This window comes from Kogia breviceps, chromosome 15 (genome assembly GCF_026419965.1).
Source record: "Kogia breviceps isolate mKogBre1 chromosome 15, mKogBre1 haplotype 1, whole genome shotgun sequence".
NCBI lineage: Eukaryota > Metazoa > Chordata > Mammalia > Artiodactyla > Physeteridae > Kogia > Kogia breviceps.
Window position 1 is genome coordinate 57,301,891 of NC_081324.1, and position 19,291 is coordinate 57,321,181.

General features: G+C 42.9%; 1 protein-coding gene across 50 annotated transcripts in view; it reads right to left on the reverse strand.

Moving 5' to 3' along the window:
• The window catches only part of EPB41L3 (erythrocyte membrane protein band 4.1 like 3), a 223,223-nt gene that overhangs the window by 78,278 nt on the left and 125,654 nt on the right, over positions 1–19,291 (reverse strand). For 45 of the 50 annotated variants that reach the window (XM_067015584.1, XM_067015585.1, XM_067015569.1 and 42 more), the window contains exons 2-3: positions 8,918–9,111; positions 5,664–5,861 (exon numbers count right to left, since the gene is read on the reverse strand). In XM_067015584.1, coding sequence (XP_066871685.1) covers positions 5,664–5,861; positions 8,918–9,111 — 392 coding nt within the window. The remainder of the gene's footprint in view (positions 1–5,663; positions 5,862–8,917; positions 9,112–19,291) is intronic. The other 5 variants (XM_067015583.1, XM_067015616.1, XM_067015615.1 and 2 more) reach the window with 1 other exon arrangement.

Consider the following 19,291-nt stretch of genomic DNA (forward strand, 5'->3'; position numbering starts at 1 on the left):
CTAATTGAATCACAGGCAAGACAGAGCATTTAGAGATTTTTTAAACAGTCCCTTCCTGACCAGTAGTCAGGAGGTGACAAAAGCACATTTAGGGGATGGAGTGCAATAAATTCCCTTCTCCTCTCTGGCCCCTTGGAAGCATCTCTGGGTGGTATCAAGAAGTGCTTATTGGAGTGAACATCACCGTTTCTCCGATTCCGGCAGGATCTGAATGGTACTCAGTCATGGAGCCCATCAACCAGCAGGCCTCTGGACACAGCCCAACCTGAGGGAGGGGGTGGAAACCTGAGGGAGGGGGTGGGACAGGCTTTTAAGGTTTTACTGCTGCACTTGAGTAGCTTTTAGATTTGCCCCAATCTGGATGCAAGGGTCCCTCCAGCGTGGCTGAGTCACTGGCACTTCCCCTGGAGTTCCAGGCCTGAGTGGGGTTACCTGGGGTTCAGAAGCACTGAGTCTCGCTCACTACTAAATCAGCAACGTGCGGGGCTCAGGAGAGAGAGCCCAGGTCCCTGCACACAGAGAAACACGGTGGAGCCTTGTGAGAAACACCTGGTCCACCTTCTGTCTCTTTTGCAGTTATGCTCAAGCCTCCTCCACTGGTCAGGTTTCTTGTGGAGAACAAACCAAACTACCCCTCAAAATGGCTTAAGATGTTTCTATGTGCAGCAGCACACCTATATTAGGAAATATGGACTCAAATTTCAAATCCTGTCTGACTTATTTTCCTAAAACCATATCAGACTAGATAGAATGAAACATTTCTAACTGGATGGTCATCAGGAAATTCATCTGACTGATCAGACTCAGATGAGTCCAGGAAGCCAGAAGTAATGGGATTGAAATGTATGTGAAATAAACACGATAAGCACTGCTTCCGCTGCTGTGAAGGGGGTACTTTTGTTTATTTTCTCTCTTAAAATTCATGTTCAGGAAATAAACGGCAACATGATGACAAACTGGCCATAGGAAGTAGCCTACATTTCCTAATGGTCCAGTAAAAATGACAAGAAGGGACTAGCAGTATTAGCGATTATGTTGGCATATGTGACAATCCGGTAGCCTGCAAACATTGCCCAAACGTGTATATCAAATTACTTATTGTAAGATCCTTTCTTGTATTTTACTCATAGTAAGATCTTTTTTCAATTCATTAATTAATTTTATGTATTTTTGGCTGCTTTGGGTCTTCATTGCCGTGCGTGGGCTTTCTCTAAGTTGAGGCGAGTAGGGGCTACTCTTTGTTGTGGTGCGCGGGCTTCTCATTGCGGGGGCTTCTCTTGTTGCGGAGTATGGACTCTAAGCTCCCGGGCTTCAGTAGTTGTGGCTCGAGGGCTCTAGGGCGCAGGCTCAGTGGTTGTGGCCCACGGGCTTAGTTGCTCCAAGGCATGTGGGATCTTCCTGGACCAGGGCTCGAACCCGTGTCCCCTGCATTGGCAGGCGGATTCTTAACCTGTTAAGTCCTGTAAGATCTTTTTATATTTTAGATAATCAAGGCTAGGAGTTTGAAAAAAAATTACTGAGGAAAAACAGCTCTCAAATGGAAAAACACTGAATGCCACAATGATCTAAGCCTATTGCTAGAGGGAAATTGGAAAACTCCAGGACAATCGGTAAGGTCCTCCCATCAGAACACGGTGGGGGGGCGGGGAGGGGGGCGCTGTAGCACTGCTGGGCAAGGGGAAATGCTACCTTGTGCTTTCAAAACAAAAAAGAACTATAATGAAGGCATAAAGTAAGCCACAGGGGAATAACAGCTAGGCATAGAGAGTTCATTAAAATAAAATGCCTTTTTTGATGCCTTATTCAATGCAACAAACGTTATGCCTGTTATCGTCTCCTGCATCCTGTTCGTAATTCACAACGGCAGGTGTTGGGGGCAGGGGTCGTGGAGGCCATCCTGCTTCTTCATTCAGAGCTTGGTGCCTCTTCTCTCTGTGATCTTAGAGCAGGAAGGGGCAGGAGAAGCCACTGGGTCTGAGATTACACCCAGGAGCTGCTGGTTATCAGAGATGCACCTGTGCTTTCTGCTGGAATCCCAACAGCAGAGCACACATCATCACGAGGTTGACACTGACCACTTTAAAACATTCTTTTTCTGCTTATTTAAAATCTGACTTCCTATAACTTCTTCCTAAGTTTTACTTCCTATACGTTAAAAAATGTTATGACATTCAATGACAACCCTTCCAAGTAACTGTAAGTAGGCATCCTGTCTCCTCCTAATCTTTTTTCCATTTTCAACACATTCTTTCTCAAATCATTTCGCATGGGAAGGTTTCAAACTACTCACCATCCTGTAATTCTCTGCTGAATAAGCTTAAGTCGGAGTTCACTGCTATTACCGTTGTTAAACTGGTACCATTTATCAAGAATCTGCTACATCCCAGAGAGTGTAAATTAGTTATCTGCTTTAATCTTCTCAATAATGCCTATTTCACCCCTATTTTCCTGGCGAGGAAAATGAGGCTCAGAAGATTTAAGAAGTTCCTTGCAATCACTCCCCAGTCTGGCTGCTCTGGAGCATGTGTATCACGTGTGAATTACACAAATGGGACCTCCCAGCAGGGGAACGGGGACGACTCACTCACTGCCTTCCACAAACTAGGCACTACACTCCCCGGAAGCAGCCTGTGATTTCGACAACATTCTTGACAGCCACACTGCACTGCTGGTTCCTGCTGGGTTTGTAATCACCTTAAACCCAAAGATGAGTTTCACCAGAACTGTTACTAAGTCTGCCTGGCCCTTCCTCCAAACCTATTTCTGTTTTGCACTTGATCTTTAAAAACAGAAGTTTTACCTGCCCTCCTGCTAAACAGTGTCCACACCATCCATTTAAGAAACCTGGATTCTGACACATGGGCTGCTCCTTACTTCTGAAGCCCTTATCACTTAAAAAAGTTGTTGAGCTGTTTTTGCATGTGTGCTGTGCCTTCATCCAAGATTCAGTTAACAACTCAGTTTTGAGAAGAGTAAAGGCTGAAGGACACCTTCTCTAGGACAATGTTTTTCAACCTGTTTACCTGCTAGACCCCGTGTACCTCACCAGCAAAGCTTTACTTTTCATAGTTTTGTTTTGTTTTGGTGCGTTGGGTATTCGTTGCTGCATGCGGGTTTTCTCTAGTTGCAGCAAGTGGGGGCTACTCTTCGTTGCAGTATGCAGGCTTCTCATTGCAGTGGCTTCTCTGGTTGTGGAGCACGGGCTCTAGGCGCATGGGCTTCAGTAGTTGTGGCGTGCAGGCTCAACAGTTGTGGCTCGTGGGCTCTAGAACGCAGGCTCAGTAGTTGTGGCTCACGGGCTTAGATACTCCGTGGCATGTGGGATCTTCCCGGACCAGGGCTTGAACCCGTGTCCCCTGCATTGGCAGGTGGATTCTTAACCACTGCGCCACCAGGGAAGCCCAGCATTTTGAATCTGCTTTTTCAACTAGCATCTCATCGCCACCTTGAGAACCACGTCACCGATTCACGACCCATTTTTCTTATCCAGCTAGTCGGTGACACACAAACCCATTTCACTTCAGCATCTCCATGTTTCTCTATCTTCCCATGGCTGTCGGGATGTCAGTAGTGGCCACAACTTCTTCTGTTGTGACACTGAGAATATTCTGCTGACAAGGATTTGTGTGTCCCAGAAAAAAAGTTACTCTTAAGAATCTGTCCAATTCATGAAAATACCTTATTATAAAAGAAAATAGCTGACCAACATTGCCATGGCACTCACAATCTTCACAGTGACATTAAAAGTAACACTGAATGGTACCCAGAGTTAATTACAAACCAAAAGTGCTGTACTGAAAGACACAGATTAGCTGGAATGAATTTGAAGCACGGGATATAAAATAAATTTAGCAAAAGGACCAGCAATGATATGCACTGGGGTCAGCCCTGAGGCATTTATTCTCCCTACAGGAAACACTATCAACTTTCTTCTAGACTGTTCTTCAGAAAACTCTGGTAATCGTGACTAGAGGACTGCCAGGGAAACCTATTTATCCCATTACATAAATACAATCAGTAGAAAGACTTGACTCCAAGTTAAGGAAAAAAGCTCCTCTTGACTTCGATGATTTTTCCGGAAGGGAGATCCACACTGGAAAAATGCAACCTCGTTAAAGGTTACAGAAGTGCTTTAAGCTTCATAGTAAAACCCAGGTAAAAGTATATTATCGGATCTTCTCATTTCCAGACTAAACATCTAAATCAATAATCAAACACTTTGGGCTAAGAAATTAGCCAAAATCAGAGCCAGCGAAATGCAAGAAATGGACCTGTGCATTGCAAACCTTAGAACATATATTTTATTCCCTGTAGTAACCCACTAATATTTGTCAGGTTATAGGATAACAAAAATTCTCTAAATTAATATATGGTAGACTGAATCTCTTTTGATCTAAGGGTTTATCTAAAACTTTTTTTCTACGTCCCTGCAATCTGTAATAATTTGATAACCCACCCCCACCCTAAATGATGTATGTTATCAACATGAAATGGATTTGAATCTTCTGTTCCAAGAAAAGCACTGGTGCATGAGTGCATTATACAAACTATAAGGAATGAAACGGGGGCTGTGGGCAGAGAAAGAGGAGACAAATGAACGTGGACCATGGGGGATCAGGTGGGCTTGCTGCTGGCTGTGTCTTGAGAAAAGAGAAACGGAAATGCATGACCACACACAGATGTACGCTGGCTGCGGAGCCAGCAGATTCTCAACACCCCGGGCAGAAGAGGGGACCAGTGGAGGCATGTGGTGGGCGGGGCTGGCACAGAGGGATGTGCGGTGCCCATGTAGGACCAAGGGCAAGGGGCTGGAGGTGGGAGAGTAGCTCTCTGAATGAAAATATTCAATCTGAAATGGAATCAACTTGCAAAAAGAGCAAGCTGCTCCCTCCCAGCTCGGGGGAAAAGATGCGGTACGTGGTGGATGGGGCAGACCTGATTCTCCAGCCAGAGTTCACACCCTGCCTGTGTCCCCGTGATACTCGGGAGCTTAACAACCATCCATCGCCGCCACTCTCAACAGCCTGTGTCGCTCTCACTTGTTAACTTGGTCTGGCCAAACATCTCTGACAAAAGTCATTCACCTGCCCCTTCTCTCAGAAGAATTTTTGTTTTCTTTGCAAAAAAACACAGAGGAGCACACCCTTTCACACTCGAGCTGCAATGCCCACCACCATGTGCATTTTAAAAACTACCCATTCTCCAAGCAAGAAAAGGACATTCACAGTTCAAATCATCCTACAGCTCCTGTATACAGAAATCTACAAGTTTCTACCAATTAACAACTTGGCCATAAGTTATGCAAACAGAAAAGGTAACATTCATTTCAATGCTAGCTCATAGCCAGGATATTAAAGAACACTTGATTTTTAAGGCCTCCAAAATGTTTTTCCTACCATGGAAAGTATTAGAGATTTCTTCTTCTTTATTTTTATTAAAGACCACATTTTTCTCTTGATTGTAACATTTTGGGGACCTTATAAGTATTTTCAGTAATTCGATCCTCTTTGAGAGACTTCAGAAATAATTTTGTGTTTAGAAACTGGGTCTGAGTAATTTTCCAAAGTTCTGGAAAAACAAAGAGGCACCTTGTATGCTTTACAGCAATATTTCCTAGCTCTCAATATCTGGGACAAAAAAAAAGTTTTAAAATGTACATTTACCTCTACATCGCAGGTATATTCTGATCCATCCAGAAGTATCACTTTGCACTGCATGCTTTTAGGCTTTTTGACAATCTTTAATGGAGATCGAGATAGTTTGCTGCTAGATGATTTCTGAGAAAGTTTATCGTCTTCAAATTGCTGATATTCAGGCTGTTTGGCAGGTCCCCCGGCAAACTCCTGGTCCTTGTCAGCGACCTGTGAGGAGCAAACAATGGACAGTTTTCATTGCAAGATAGGAAATAAATATTGCATTGCTCAGGCAATAACAGAACACTTTAGAAACAGGCTTTCCTATTTCCTAAAGGATGAGGGATGTCTGAATTAGGATATTAGGAATGGATATACATATATAAATACTTATAATGCTAACAGTTACACTTAAATAACTTCTGCAGTTTAAATGTACCCATAGGGCCTTATTTCAGTTTGACTCAAGGATTTACATTAGAAGTGCTAAGTTCTTAGCAAATGCCATCAAGATTCCACTAAGCAAAGGAGGGTACAAAAATGGGCTCCTGACTTTTTAAAAAGGCATCGGCTTTCACAGACATAGTGAGAAGACTTATGGTTACTGGAGGGGAAAGGGTGGTAGAAGGATAGATTAGGAATTTGCGATTAACGAATATACACTACTATATATAAAACAGATAAACAAGGACCTACTGTACAGCACAGGGAACTATATTATCTATAGTAACCTATAATGGAAAAGAATCGGAAAAGGAATATGTATATATATGTATAAATGAATCAAGTTCCTGTACACTTGAAACTAACACAGCATTGTAAATCAATTATACTTCAACTGGAAAAAAAAAGGCACTGGGTAGTATAAGCCTTAAAAACAAATAAAGCATCTAAGATTTAACCTAATGTATTCTGCTTCTTTCATTCACTGGATCCTCCTTTACTCCATGACCCATAACTGTCCCATAAACATACCAGGTATCTTATAAATTGTAAGGCCTACATAGCTTCAAGTATTAATCTTCTCAGTAATTTTACAACTGTTAAAGTTTTTTTTTTTTCCCCGTTGCGGAGCACAGGCTCCGGACGCACAGGCTCAGTGGCCATGGCTTACGGGCCCAGCCACTCCACGGCATGTGGGATCTTCCCGGACTGGGGCACGAACCCGCGTCCCCTGCGTCGGCAGGCGTACTCTCAACTACTGTGCCACCAGGGAAGCCCCTGTTAAAATATGTGATTTAGCTCTCACTCAATTCAATGAAGCCAGCAGCACTGAAATTCACTACAAAGTAATCCCTTAAGTCTGCTTCCCCCTTCACTGTAATGAGCTAGTATAAGAACAGATCAAATCTGTCCAAAAGCTTTAATCTGCTTTCAAATCACAACAGTCCAGTCCAAGCTAGACTCAGAACTGCAGAGGACATCCTATGAACAATAAAATCCTCCCCTGAGTCAGTCCCCTCGGCGGTCTCCCTGTGCACTCCTCTCCAACAACTCTTTCTCTGCCCCTTTTCTATGTATCAAATGACCATCAATGCACATTCAACCCAAGGGCCAGACCATAGCTTCCATGGTCTGCAAATACACTCTGCAAGTCCAGAGGAAGATATGTTCTGAAACTCAGTTTAGGCCCCTTACATAAGCACGAAATTTCCTCTCTCATGAATATACCACCACCCTGGTGGCTAAAGTTCATGGGCTGGAGAGTAAGACCATATTGACAGTTGCAGCTTTCTCAAGGTCACCAAACTAGTCAACTGGAATTCAGATCCAGCCAAAGCCCACACTTTAATCATCACGAGATACCAAAGTACACTTCATTCTACCTCGAACATAATTGGGCACCTGGTGTGAATCAGAGAATCTGAGAGTGTAAGAATCTTAGAAAATTATCTTTTCTGATCTCTTCGTTCTGTAAATGAGTTAAGCGGAGGTCCAGAGGACTCAAAAGAGTTCTGAGATCACTGAGATAACCAGCGGGGAGGCAGGGCTACAGTCTCGTGACTCTCCCACCAGTCACCTTTCCCTCTGGTGGCTTCAAGTCACTCCTCTTTAGTTACAAATGTCTGACTACAGAAAGTCAATCCACTTATTAAATACACGTCTAATCATGTCTGGGTATGGAAGCTCTTCCTTCTCTCCAATTTCCCCCACTTTCACATTTATTTCATTTCAGAGTTAACAGGAAAGAAGAGAGAAAAATCCAGTAGAGTAATTTTAAACTTCTGAAGATTTGAAAATTAACAAACAAAACACTACCACCATCACGTCTCCACAAAAAGAAAAAATAAAGGAAAACCATGATGACAACACCTGTTCCTTTGATTCTGTTCGACAAGTTGAAGGATAACCCCCAGCTCCCTACACAAAATGTCTGAGATCAGAGTATCTACTTACAGAGCATGAAAATAAACATTACTCTTTATATCATTTAAAAGCAGAACTTAAATACCATGGGAAAAGAAATAAAATAATCAGGCTGTAAACACATAGTAGTTTAAGGCTATACCAACGTGTTGTGTTTTCCAAAGACATGCCGGCTTCATGTCTCTTAGCATCTTCTAGAATTTCTGGCTTGACACAAATACTTCCAACCTGTAAGAGGTCAACTATGCGTAGGGACTCCCAGATTTCCTTAACCCATGAGTCGGGACCCTAAAACATGCTGATTCCAGGTTTGAAGTTTCAAGCCAAAGAAATTTACACACGGATTCATTCAAGGCCCGGGTATAAACTGTGCTTTATATTTTGTAGGAAAGCTTTTAAAAGGAATAATCACATATCCATGACAACTTAAACATGTTTAGGTAACAGAGTTGAAAATAGACATGTCCATGGGAGAGGGAAAGAGGCACGAACACCCACTATGAGTAGATGGCAACCTTAGGGTCAGAGTGGCCCCAGGGAAAAATCACAAGAGCTCTGAACCCAAGGCTTAAATAAACAACCGGGTGCATAATTAGAGCCGACAGTGCAGTGTCTAGCCTCCCTGTAAACCCAGACAAAAACCACTGATCTGCAGTCCAGATTTCAGTGTGAGTTCAAATGCTTTCATCAAAGGAAGGCGTCACCAAGCAAGGCTGTGGAATGTCATTCACTGAAAGCCTTAAAATAGCATAACTTTCCATCTGCCCAGGACCAGAAGGGGCCAAGCAGACGACCCCTGGTGGTTCCCTCTAGTGCTAAGAGGCCAAGGTCAGAGCAGAGCCTGGAAAAGCTCAGCAAACATTCTTTCACGGGATTTGGGGGAGGATGCTCGCAAGTGCGGGGTGGTCCAGGCTTACCTCCTTCCTCGCGGGCGTGCTGTGCGCTGCCCCCTCCTCCAACTGCTCCAGTGCCTGGGGCTGCTCCTCAGTGCCCGGCTCGGCTCCCGGCTGCGCCTCAAGCTGTGCCCCCACGTGACTCTCCTGGGGCTCGGCCTCCTGCTCCGGCTTCGACTCCAAGTCTGATCCCGATTCGGTTGTCATGGTCGATTGTTCTGCAAGCAGAAAGCGGGAAGGGCCCATCACTCGGTGCCATGACCTCCCCCAGGCAGGCTAGAAAGGCAGGAGGTTACAGTGAACGGCTGAAGGGAACCAGCACAGGAAAGATGGAGAAACGCTAAGAACCAAAACATGATCCCGCCACACATACCTAACAACAGCCTTGTCCAATTCACCACAAGGACGGGTGCCCGTCGACGTCTCAAAAGGAACATTTAGTAGTAAATGCTGATTTGGAACCATCACGGGCTTTATTCCTATTAGATTTTTGCCACAGATGACCGTGAAACGACATTACCATCATAATAATTACCTAACTTAGATACGTTTAATTTCAGAAAAATGAATTTCTGAATCAGCTGGAGATACATTTTAAACTCTGGCAAGGATGATCTAGTAATGGAAGTGGAAGCACTTTCTCATCCCTTTCCCCTTCCCAGGGGCCCTGCTCTGCCCTTCCACACTGGTGAATCCATCCATTCTTCTGTGAACAAACGCCCTTCCCCTCTGTGATTTTCCCATAACTGTTATTACCTTTTCTTCTTAAATAAATAAATTTATTTATTTTTGGCTGCATTGGGTGTTCGTTGCTGCACGCGGGCTTTCTCTACTTGCAGTGAGCGGGGACTATCCTTCATCGCGGTGCCGCGGGCTTCTCATTGTGGTGGCTTCTCTTGTTGCGGAGCACAGGCTCTAGGCATATGGGCTTCAGTAGTTGTGGCTCACAGGCTCTAGAGCGCAGGCTCAGTAGTTGTGGCGCACGGGCTCTAGAGCGCAGGCTCAGTAGTTGTGGCTCATGGGCTCTAGAGCGCAGGCTCAGTAGTTGTGGCGCATGGGCTTAGTTGCTCTGTGGCACGTGGGATCTTCCCGGACCAGGGCTTGAACCCGTGTCCCCTGCATTGGCAGGTGGATTCTTAACCACTGTGCCACCAGGGAAGTCCCTGTTGTTCCCTTTTGAACAAGTAACCACAGTACATCAGTGGCTTCTTCGGTGTTGAGGAACCTGTCGCACACTGGACCAGCCCTGGCCACAGCGGAGGGAGGCCAGGTAGCATCACCTCTACCGCTCGTCACAAGTTCACTCTCAAAGGCTTCTTCCTGGTTCCCTCCTATTTCCCGTTGAGTGTTGAAGAAGTTTGTCCATCTCATATCCCATCAGGAACTCAAACAACAGATCCTGACATAGAATAATCTGCTCTTACATCCTAAAAAGGATGCCCTAAAATATAACTGGCATCTCCTTATAATTTACTCATCAAGACATAAGTATTTTGTGCCTCAGTTTCCACATCTGCCAAATGAGAGCATTGAACATGATCACATTTAAAGAACCTATTTAAAAAAAAAAAAAAAAAAGTAGGGCTTCCCTGGTGGCGCAGTGGTTGAGAGTCCGCCTGCCAATGCAGGGGACACGGGTTCGTGCCCTGGTCCAGGAAGATCCCACATGCCACGGAGCGGCAGGGCCCGTGAGCCATGGCCGCTGAGCCTGTGCGTCCGGAGCCTGTGCTCCGCAACGGGAGAGACCACAACAGTGAGAGGCCCGCGTACTGCAAAAAAAAAAAAAAAAAAAAAAAAAAAAGAACCTATTTCTTGCTGTTACTTCTTCCTACTACTAATAGACATGCTGCTATAATTAAAGCCATTTTTTGCTCTAAGCAGCAAGAGAGCTGCTGTACCAGTGGTCACCATGTCATTTTAAGTAATTTCTCATCTTAGCCATGTGGTACATATCTCAAAAGTGAATATCTCAGATAATCACATAATTTCCCTTCCTAATTCTAATTTTATGGTAAAAATACCATGAGCAAAGGGCTAGTGTGATACTTTAAGCAAATGATACACCCGTTAGTATGAGTAGAATTTTTATGAAAAATAAAACTCCATAGTAAAACTACCAGTTAGTTCCTATTTTCACAATACACATTGGAAGATGCTTAATAATTTGAAGAGGGAAACATTACAAATACCAATCTATCTTATAAACTAAATGTGGTATCTGTGCTTTCTGTTTAAGGTTACTTTTTACAATCACCAGCTATTCTGTCTGTTGAATGAAAGACCTGTCAACCTGGCATGTGCTCAGTTACCCAATGTAAATGTAAATATCAAGTCCAAATGCAAAGCCAGATAGGGATCTACATAAAACTAAGACATTTTCTCTTTCCTTCTTACATTTTAGATTTTCAAGCAAATCTTGAAGGCAAATATGATATTCACATTTTTATGCTTATACTGCAAAGTGTCAAGTCTATAGAAAAAATAGTGGAGGGGGAGGGAGAGGTGGTGATTGTGTAATTCAGAGCCTAGAGTTGAATTTTACCTTTTAGGAGGGGGAGGATTAATTTTAATAATCAGTTCAACTCACCCAACCCTTATTGAGTACCAAATAGAAGTCAAGCACTGCTCCTGGTTTAGAGGGAGAGATAAATATGTTGTAACCCCCTATACCCTACCTACCTTCAAGGAGCCCAGAGTCTGTGGGTGAAATAGACTCTCTCCAGAATCTATTTTTTCCATCTTTCTTTTAGTAATCAAACTTTCAGTTTCAGCTGGCATGCCTCCAACCAGTTGGAGACCACAATGAGTTGGGGCCATGTGATTAAGTCTGGACCCATGATACAATGGAGAAAATATATTCAATATTTAGGCCATCTTCATAAAAAGAAAGTCACTTGCCCTAGATTTCCCCTTCCCATTGTCTGGAAAATAATGACTGATGTCATTACTACAGACCTGATCATGGAAGCCCCAAGTTGAGGAGGATGCCAGAGCCGCCCCCCTCAGCCGGGGTCCCAGGATGACCTCACGGAGGGCAGCCCACCTGCTCTGGATGGTCACACAAGACAGAATCCTTCTGTCTTGTTTGCACCTCAGTAAACCAGCCCACACCGAATCTAATACACATTCTACAGATTAAAATTCTACCCAAACACAGACTTGAGTGGCTCCCATCTTACTAAAACAAAGTAGCCTTCTCTTGATCTCACATCCTCTGGCAGCTACTACCATATTTCCCTGCTCTCTACTCGTAACTTCTCAAAAGTCTTGTCGACCCTGTCTCACTTCCTCATTTCCTCTTTCTCTGCCACCACTCCAGCCTGATTCCATCGGGGTTGCTCTTGTGGCCACTACAGAGGATAAGCCACTCTTGCCTGTCCTTGTCCCATCCGACCTCATAGCAGCCCCAACTCAGGCGATGAGACTTTCCTTGTCAACATGATTCAGAACACCCCACACTCTCCTGCTTTCCTCCTATCTCTCTGGCGACTCCTTTCCATTCACTGTTACAGGTTACTCCTTATCCAACCTCTAAATGTGGGAATGCTCCAGAAAACTCACTCCTCTTCTCTTTATATCATTTTCCCCAGAGCTTTAAATACTTCCCACATGCCAACGGCTCACATATTCACATCTCTGGTCCAAACCTCTGTCCTGAGCTTTCAGACTAGTGTCCAACTGCGCACTGGACACTCCTCACGGACACCTCACAGGCACCTGTTGATTTCTCTCCCCTCCCCATCTTCCCCACCTCAATAAGTGGCAATGCCATTCCTTCAAGCCAGAATTCCACAAGTCACCCCTGACGTTTTCCTTTCCCTTGTCTTCCTTATTAATATACAACAGAAAGTTTTGCAAAATATTTAATTTTGCAAATATATATATATATTATATATATATATGTATACTAAAATATATATCTTTACAAAACATATCTTGCATTGGTCCCCAGCCACTAGGCCAGCCATCATTTCTTCCCTGAAATCCTTCAATAACTCCCTTTTCACTGCCTCGATTCCTATCCACCTCTATTCTGTTGACTTTCATAAAACACAGATCCAGTCATATCACTCACTTCAGAAAATCCTTTAATAACGTCCCAATGTGCTTGAAGTTAACATCAAAACTCTTAATTCCCATGGCCTTCAAGGCTAAGCTGAGGCCTCAACACCCTACTGACACCCAGCGGCACTGCCCATCTGGCAATCCACCCGTGATCCAGCCACGTGGTCTCCTTGCAGCGTGTAAACCACATCAGGGCTTTGTTCTGCTTCAGGGTTTTCTAGACACGCTGTTCTGTTTGCTGAGAATACTTTTTCCTCTGCTCTTCAAGTGCCTGACTCCTCATTCCTCAAGTGTTGGCTGAGAGAGGCTTTCCCTTGTTGCACAGTTATCCTAATTGTGCCTTATTGTTTCCTTCCCATAATGCATCAAATTTTATTATTATTCAGCCATCTCTCAACCTCCTTCCCATATACTCAAGGGGGGAAATCATGTTTGTTTATATCTGAAAACTAGAACATAGTGGGTATTTCAATAATAATTTAATGAATGACTAAATAAAATCAACCCCATTTATTATATAACTATGCATTTAAAAGTGTAATAGCTCTTCCTTATAGTTTTTAACCACTGTTAAGATCTCTCTTAAGTGGGTGGGTAAAGAGTAGATATTTCTACTCTTTAGAAATAGAAAACAGAACTCAGTTACAACTTTCAAAATCAAATCTCTCAAGGTAACACACACTATTGTTCTGTTCACAGTCTAATGCTTTTATCAGTAGTTGTAAAGGTCTTCCAGAAACACAAAAAAGAAAATGTTCAGGTTGTTTAGAGAATCTCTATAAAAGAGTAACGTAAAAGCCATGGTCATGAATCTACCAAGTAAAACATAAATGACTATTAGAAAAAGCATATTTTAAGAAGATGCTTAGTTTTTTCTAGACAGGACAGTTCTAGCATATAAATCATATTATTGAAGAAATCTGAATACCTTCAATATTTTCTATCTTCTATGAATATCCTACTTAGGGTTCTCTGTTGTTATTATCTGTGTTTCAGCAGATAATGGCTATAACTTAGTAATTAGATGTCAAAACTGTCACAGAAGCAGAAAACCAGAATCATAGCTCAAAATTTAAAAATCACTTTAAAATCTATGTATAATCTTCATAGATATAATACAAGAAAATAATCAGCAGCAAATAAGTTGCCATGTATGGTCTTGGGTGACAAATTTTTTTTTTTTACTCTCCCACTTCCTCTTCCATAAAACAAGGGGTTCGGACTAGAAATCAGTGATGACTAAGTGAGGTGGGGGTAGGGGATGGGCTGGGGGTGGTGCAGGGGGCAGTGAACGGCCAGAGACTTGAGATCTTTCCGGTTAAGCTGACAAACCTGCTGCCTCTTTCACCATCTTCTCCCAACTTCCTTACTACTTTTTAAACCTAAGGACTTTTTACACAAAAGTCGTTGTGGTATTATACATCTCACGTCAGTGTACTCTAAACTTGAAAATGTGGTTAAATACGTGTTAAAATAAAAATCTTTCTAAACATGACATTAGCCCCAGGATTCACTATATATGAAATAGAAGAGCAAAATCAGTAAAGGAATAATCCCAGTTTTGACTTTCACTATGAAACCATTCATAGTGAACAAAAACCAGGGCTTTTGTCTTTAATTCCATGCCTCTTCCCGAAGGCAGAGAGCCAGCTCTACAAAAGCTGAATAAAAATGCAAAATGGACATAGCCCAGGAACCACCTATCAACTACTTAAACAGTAAAATAACCTACCATTATTTTCTACCTATGAATACACCGGATAAAACCTTACCTGTCCCACATCACATAAATCACAGAACCTCAAACCTCAAATAAAATCTTATGCCCTTGTCAAATATTTCCTAGGTATATCATTTCCCCCAGCACTATATTCATAATACAAGGAATAAAAATCATTGCTGTTTTTTTGACTAATTGTAATGAAATAAAACCTCCCTTGCTGTTGAGAGATAGTAAAGTAAGAAACCTTAAAAATATAAGGCTTTTAAATTCTGGGATCTCACTAGAATCAATATTTAATTCCACATATCTGAAAGGGCATAAGCTTACCTATGAGTAAACAGTATCGACAGCCTCAATCGGTAAATTCAATTTCAAAACTTTTTAAAAAATAATCTTCCTCCCTACCCACATGCCAATATAAGCAATCAATAAACTGATTTTTAAATGGCACACAGTGAAAATCATAAGCCTCTAAATACAGTCCTTACTTTAATAATTCTATAGTGTACACCTCCAATCTTACACCCAAATGCCAAAACATTTTTTAAAATTAGATTTTCATGATATTTACACTGTTTTGGTTTTTTTCTTTTTTCATAAGATACTCATTCGCTGCTTTCTTGGATGACCCTTGCCACTTGATATTGTATATTTTCCTTTCCAACTCACTACAGATGACTATTTTCCAATGTTCCCTTCTCTTCTGATAGATTCACTCCGGACTACCTATAACTGTTAGTCATTTCAGTTACTGGAAGTAACACCATGACCTGCAGTCACAAACGGAAAGTGATACAAAATGCTTATGCTTAGCTTTGGCTTAAACTGTGCCCTTTCTTTATATTAAACTTACCTTGTTAATTGTGTTTTGCTTCAGCTTAAAAAGGTCTGGGATCCCAGGAACTCCAAACCCTAAAAGCTGGCGTAAAGACATTTACTACGTGTACTGGGATGACGGCCAGAGGGGTCCTTTATCTTTTCAAGAAACATAAATTGTATTTCATTATGCCTCTTCTCAGGGATGTATTTATTAAATGACTGCCAAAAGAAATGGTAGTCAGCTTAAAAGGCGGCATTGTGCAGGTGTGAATGAAATCATTCCCAATTCATTTCACCTATGACAAATGGGTCATTGGCATGTGCGTTTCAGGCTTTGTTCCTTTTCAGCTCTAATTTTTTACTCTGCAGAAGAAAAAAGTCAGTTTATCCTCATCTTTTCCACTTTTAGAAGTAGCATCTCTAAATTTAACATCTCCTAAACAAATGACTGCTAAATTAGCTTCTGCATTCAAATTCACGTACCTACCTCTCTTGCAGATAAGAAAATTCAGTGATATTCTATTAAGACACAGACCTAGGACTTTAGTGCAGGAAAATGCTCTATAAACATCTCTGTCCTTTACATATAAAACAGGATTCCTACAGAATAACAAAGCACTTCATAAAGAAAAACCCTTCAGGCCAGTTGCCTGCCTAGAGGATTGTAAGACTAACAGACTATTTAAAAAAAAAAAACACCAAAAAACGAGCTTTTTTTCCCCCCTTTTGTATTTCAAACGTAAATGTACAGAAGAGAGGCCAGTAGACCTTTATATACTCAGCTTAAGTATTTGTGACTCCTGGATACCATCCACTGATCCACCAAAACCACCAACATCAAGCAAATAAAAAGACAGTAATATCCCCTAACCCCCTCTACTGGATTCTATCTGCATTTTAAAAAAGCCCCAGTATCATCCATTACACACACACACACACACACACACACACACACACACACACACACACACAAACACACACACTCACCCCAAACGACTGCTCCTGACCTTGCCTTCTACCCTCCTACAACCCCCACCTCCACCCCTCCAGCATGGCCCTACCCTTCCTCACAGCCATGCTTCTGGAAGGAATTTCCTCCCTGTGCTGCCACCACGCCCTCCCCCCCACTCACCCTTCAGAGTATTCCCCAATATTCTAGTAAATCTTACTAAGGTGACCGGCCACCCCCCTGTAAGGCAATAAATCCATGTGACGCCCCCTCGCATCTCTGAATTCTCTGTTTCTGACACACTCTTGACGCTCCTCCTCCCTCTACCTCACTTCCATTTGCTCTTCACACCCACCTTCTCATCCTGTTTCTAAACTCTCTTTAGAATCAGAGCTCCTTCACTCGGTTTCAAATACAATGGCACATCCAAGATACAGGCTCTTCACTCTGACCTCTCTAAGCTTCAGACCCACAGACACAACTCCACTGCTCTCCTCACTTCCCTGGGTATTTCAGAGGCACCTGACACCGAACACTTCTCCATCCAAAGCACTGACCCCACCACGCCCTCCCAGCCCCCCACCTGCTCCACTTCTGTCTTCTCCATGTCAGTAGGTGTCCATCCGTCCAGCTGCTCATGCTGGGGATCAGGACACCACCTTCCTCCTCATTCCCAACTCAATCCACTTCACACCTGTCACCTCCTGAGTTGTATTTAGAGAAAGAAGACCGGAGAGGGTTCTGGGCAGAGGTGACCAATCAGGGAAAAGCAGAAAGGTGTGAAAACTCACATGCACGTCCTTGCATGAGGGCATGTGGTCAGTGGTGGCTGGAACTTGAGGGCTGTGTGGGCAGTGATGGGAGGTGGTGAGACCAGCCAGGCAGAGGTCAGGCCTTGCAAGGCTGGCTGGTCCTCGCTAAGGAGACCTTGTCCCATCACCCAGAGGCCATTCTGGTAGCCATGGTGATAACTAACATCAGCTCAAAATTAGACCAAATTATCAGACCAAGAAGGCCTTGATGGGGCAGCGGTGGACCAGTCACTCCTCAAAGCAGAAAACAGTGGAATTCAGGGTTGATCATTATAAAATATCTTTGAAAACTTGACAATAAGGAATTGAGACACCATTTGTGACTAGTGGCAGAGACAATTCTGATTGTTTATATTCAAATAAGCTTTTTGGCCAAATAAGTGCAAACCTTATAAGCCAATATACCAACTCCTGCGAAGATGCCTGACTTTAAGTGTATAGAAGAAGCAGAAAGCTGGAATTTTTATGATGACAACATAATAATTCAAAATTACTTTCACAATGACCATGGTCAACCTGTAAGGGATGACCAACTCCCATCACTATGGAGACAAAGGTTTCATAACAGCACTGCGCATCTACAATTCAGTGTTCAGGATTTTAAAAACTCAACAAGACCCCCCCAAATAAGGCCACAGTCCCCTGCTTCAGGGAATGTACAATCTGACAGGTTACCCTGAAAAGCGAAGAAACACAGCGTCAAGGGTGCAAGACATATGCCCAGAGGAGAGAGCTTTCCACCAGCTCGTGGGGGCTGGGCGGGCTCACAGGAAATCATCTCATGTTAGAAAAAAAACCTTCAGCCCCAAGTTAAATGACTAGTTTTAAGCTTTATAAGCAATTAAAAATCACAGGCTACCTGAGGAAGATAAAAGGGAAGTCAGGGATAAATAAAAGCGCAGGATGGTGCATAGGACCCTGAGAGGGTAGGTAGTTAAGAACCAGCCTCAACTGCCAGTTGCTCGGTGACCTCAGAAGAACTTGGCTTCCCTTTCTGTTCTAAGATTCCAAAAACTCTAGGATACCTGAGTCCCTGAGATACTGTTATATTAACAGCACGAAATCTCAGGAAATTTTGTCCTCTAAGTGAGGACAGATGCTTCCTGATCAGGCCAAGAACGTAAAGCTCCTAGGGCAGCAATCGCCAGCACTCCAGAGAGAAAGCCGGCCTCCCCATCACTGCAGCATCAGTGGAAGGCTTCATCAACTATTTGAGTCTCTTGAAGTTTTATTTACTTCACCGAAGCAATACTTACCCAGGTAATCTGAAAAAGCCGAAGGAGACACTCTTAGTTTACCTAATACATTTGAAAAACCTAAACTCTTTTCAGCAAGCTCTTAGCGTTGCAAGTTAAAAAATGTTTAGCTCTATGTGTGAGCAGAAAAATTAATAAATACGGTTTAGAAAACAGATACGGTGATGATGGAAGTATCCACCTTATCAATATGTATCCATATTTGCAACTCAAACTGAGGCCAAATACCAGGTACAAAATTCCCATATATTTCTGAAATAACAGAATTTTTGGTTATTTCCATAAGCCCCTAAATACATTTCAATAAAACCAAGGAAGCAGCTGGCTCCCCCTCTCGAGGAAGGGGGACTTGTGTTAGTAAAGGACTTGAACAGGATTCAGTGACAGCACTAAAGGGAGGAGAGGCAGGGTTCCTGCAGGGAAAAGCTATTTGCAAGTTAGGTCTATAGAGCAAGTGGCAGAAGCACCAGTTCAAGCTCTGCTCCAGTATGTCTATGTTAGGACCACTCCGTTAAAAGCAAGGGAGCTGCCAAACTCGGATTCCTGAACTCCAGACACTGGGGAAGGGGGCCCTAAGGGTCTGAGAGTTTGTTTTGATGTTTCAAAGGCAAATGTACATTCAGCCATGACACAGCTACACACACTGACCGAGTCTCTCTGCTTCTGGTTGGACATTTAGCAGTTAAGGTTAGAAAGACTGGCTACGTCATTTCTTTATTCATGAATACATTCCTTCAACAAACATTTGCTGAATAGCTGTCCTGAGGCCTGTGG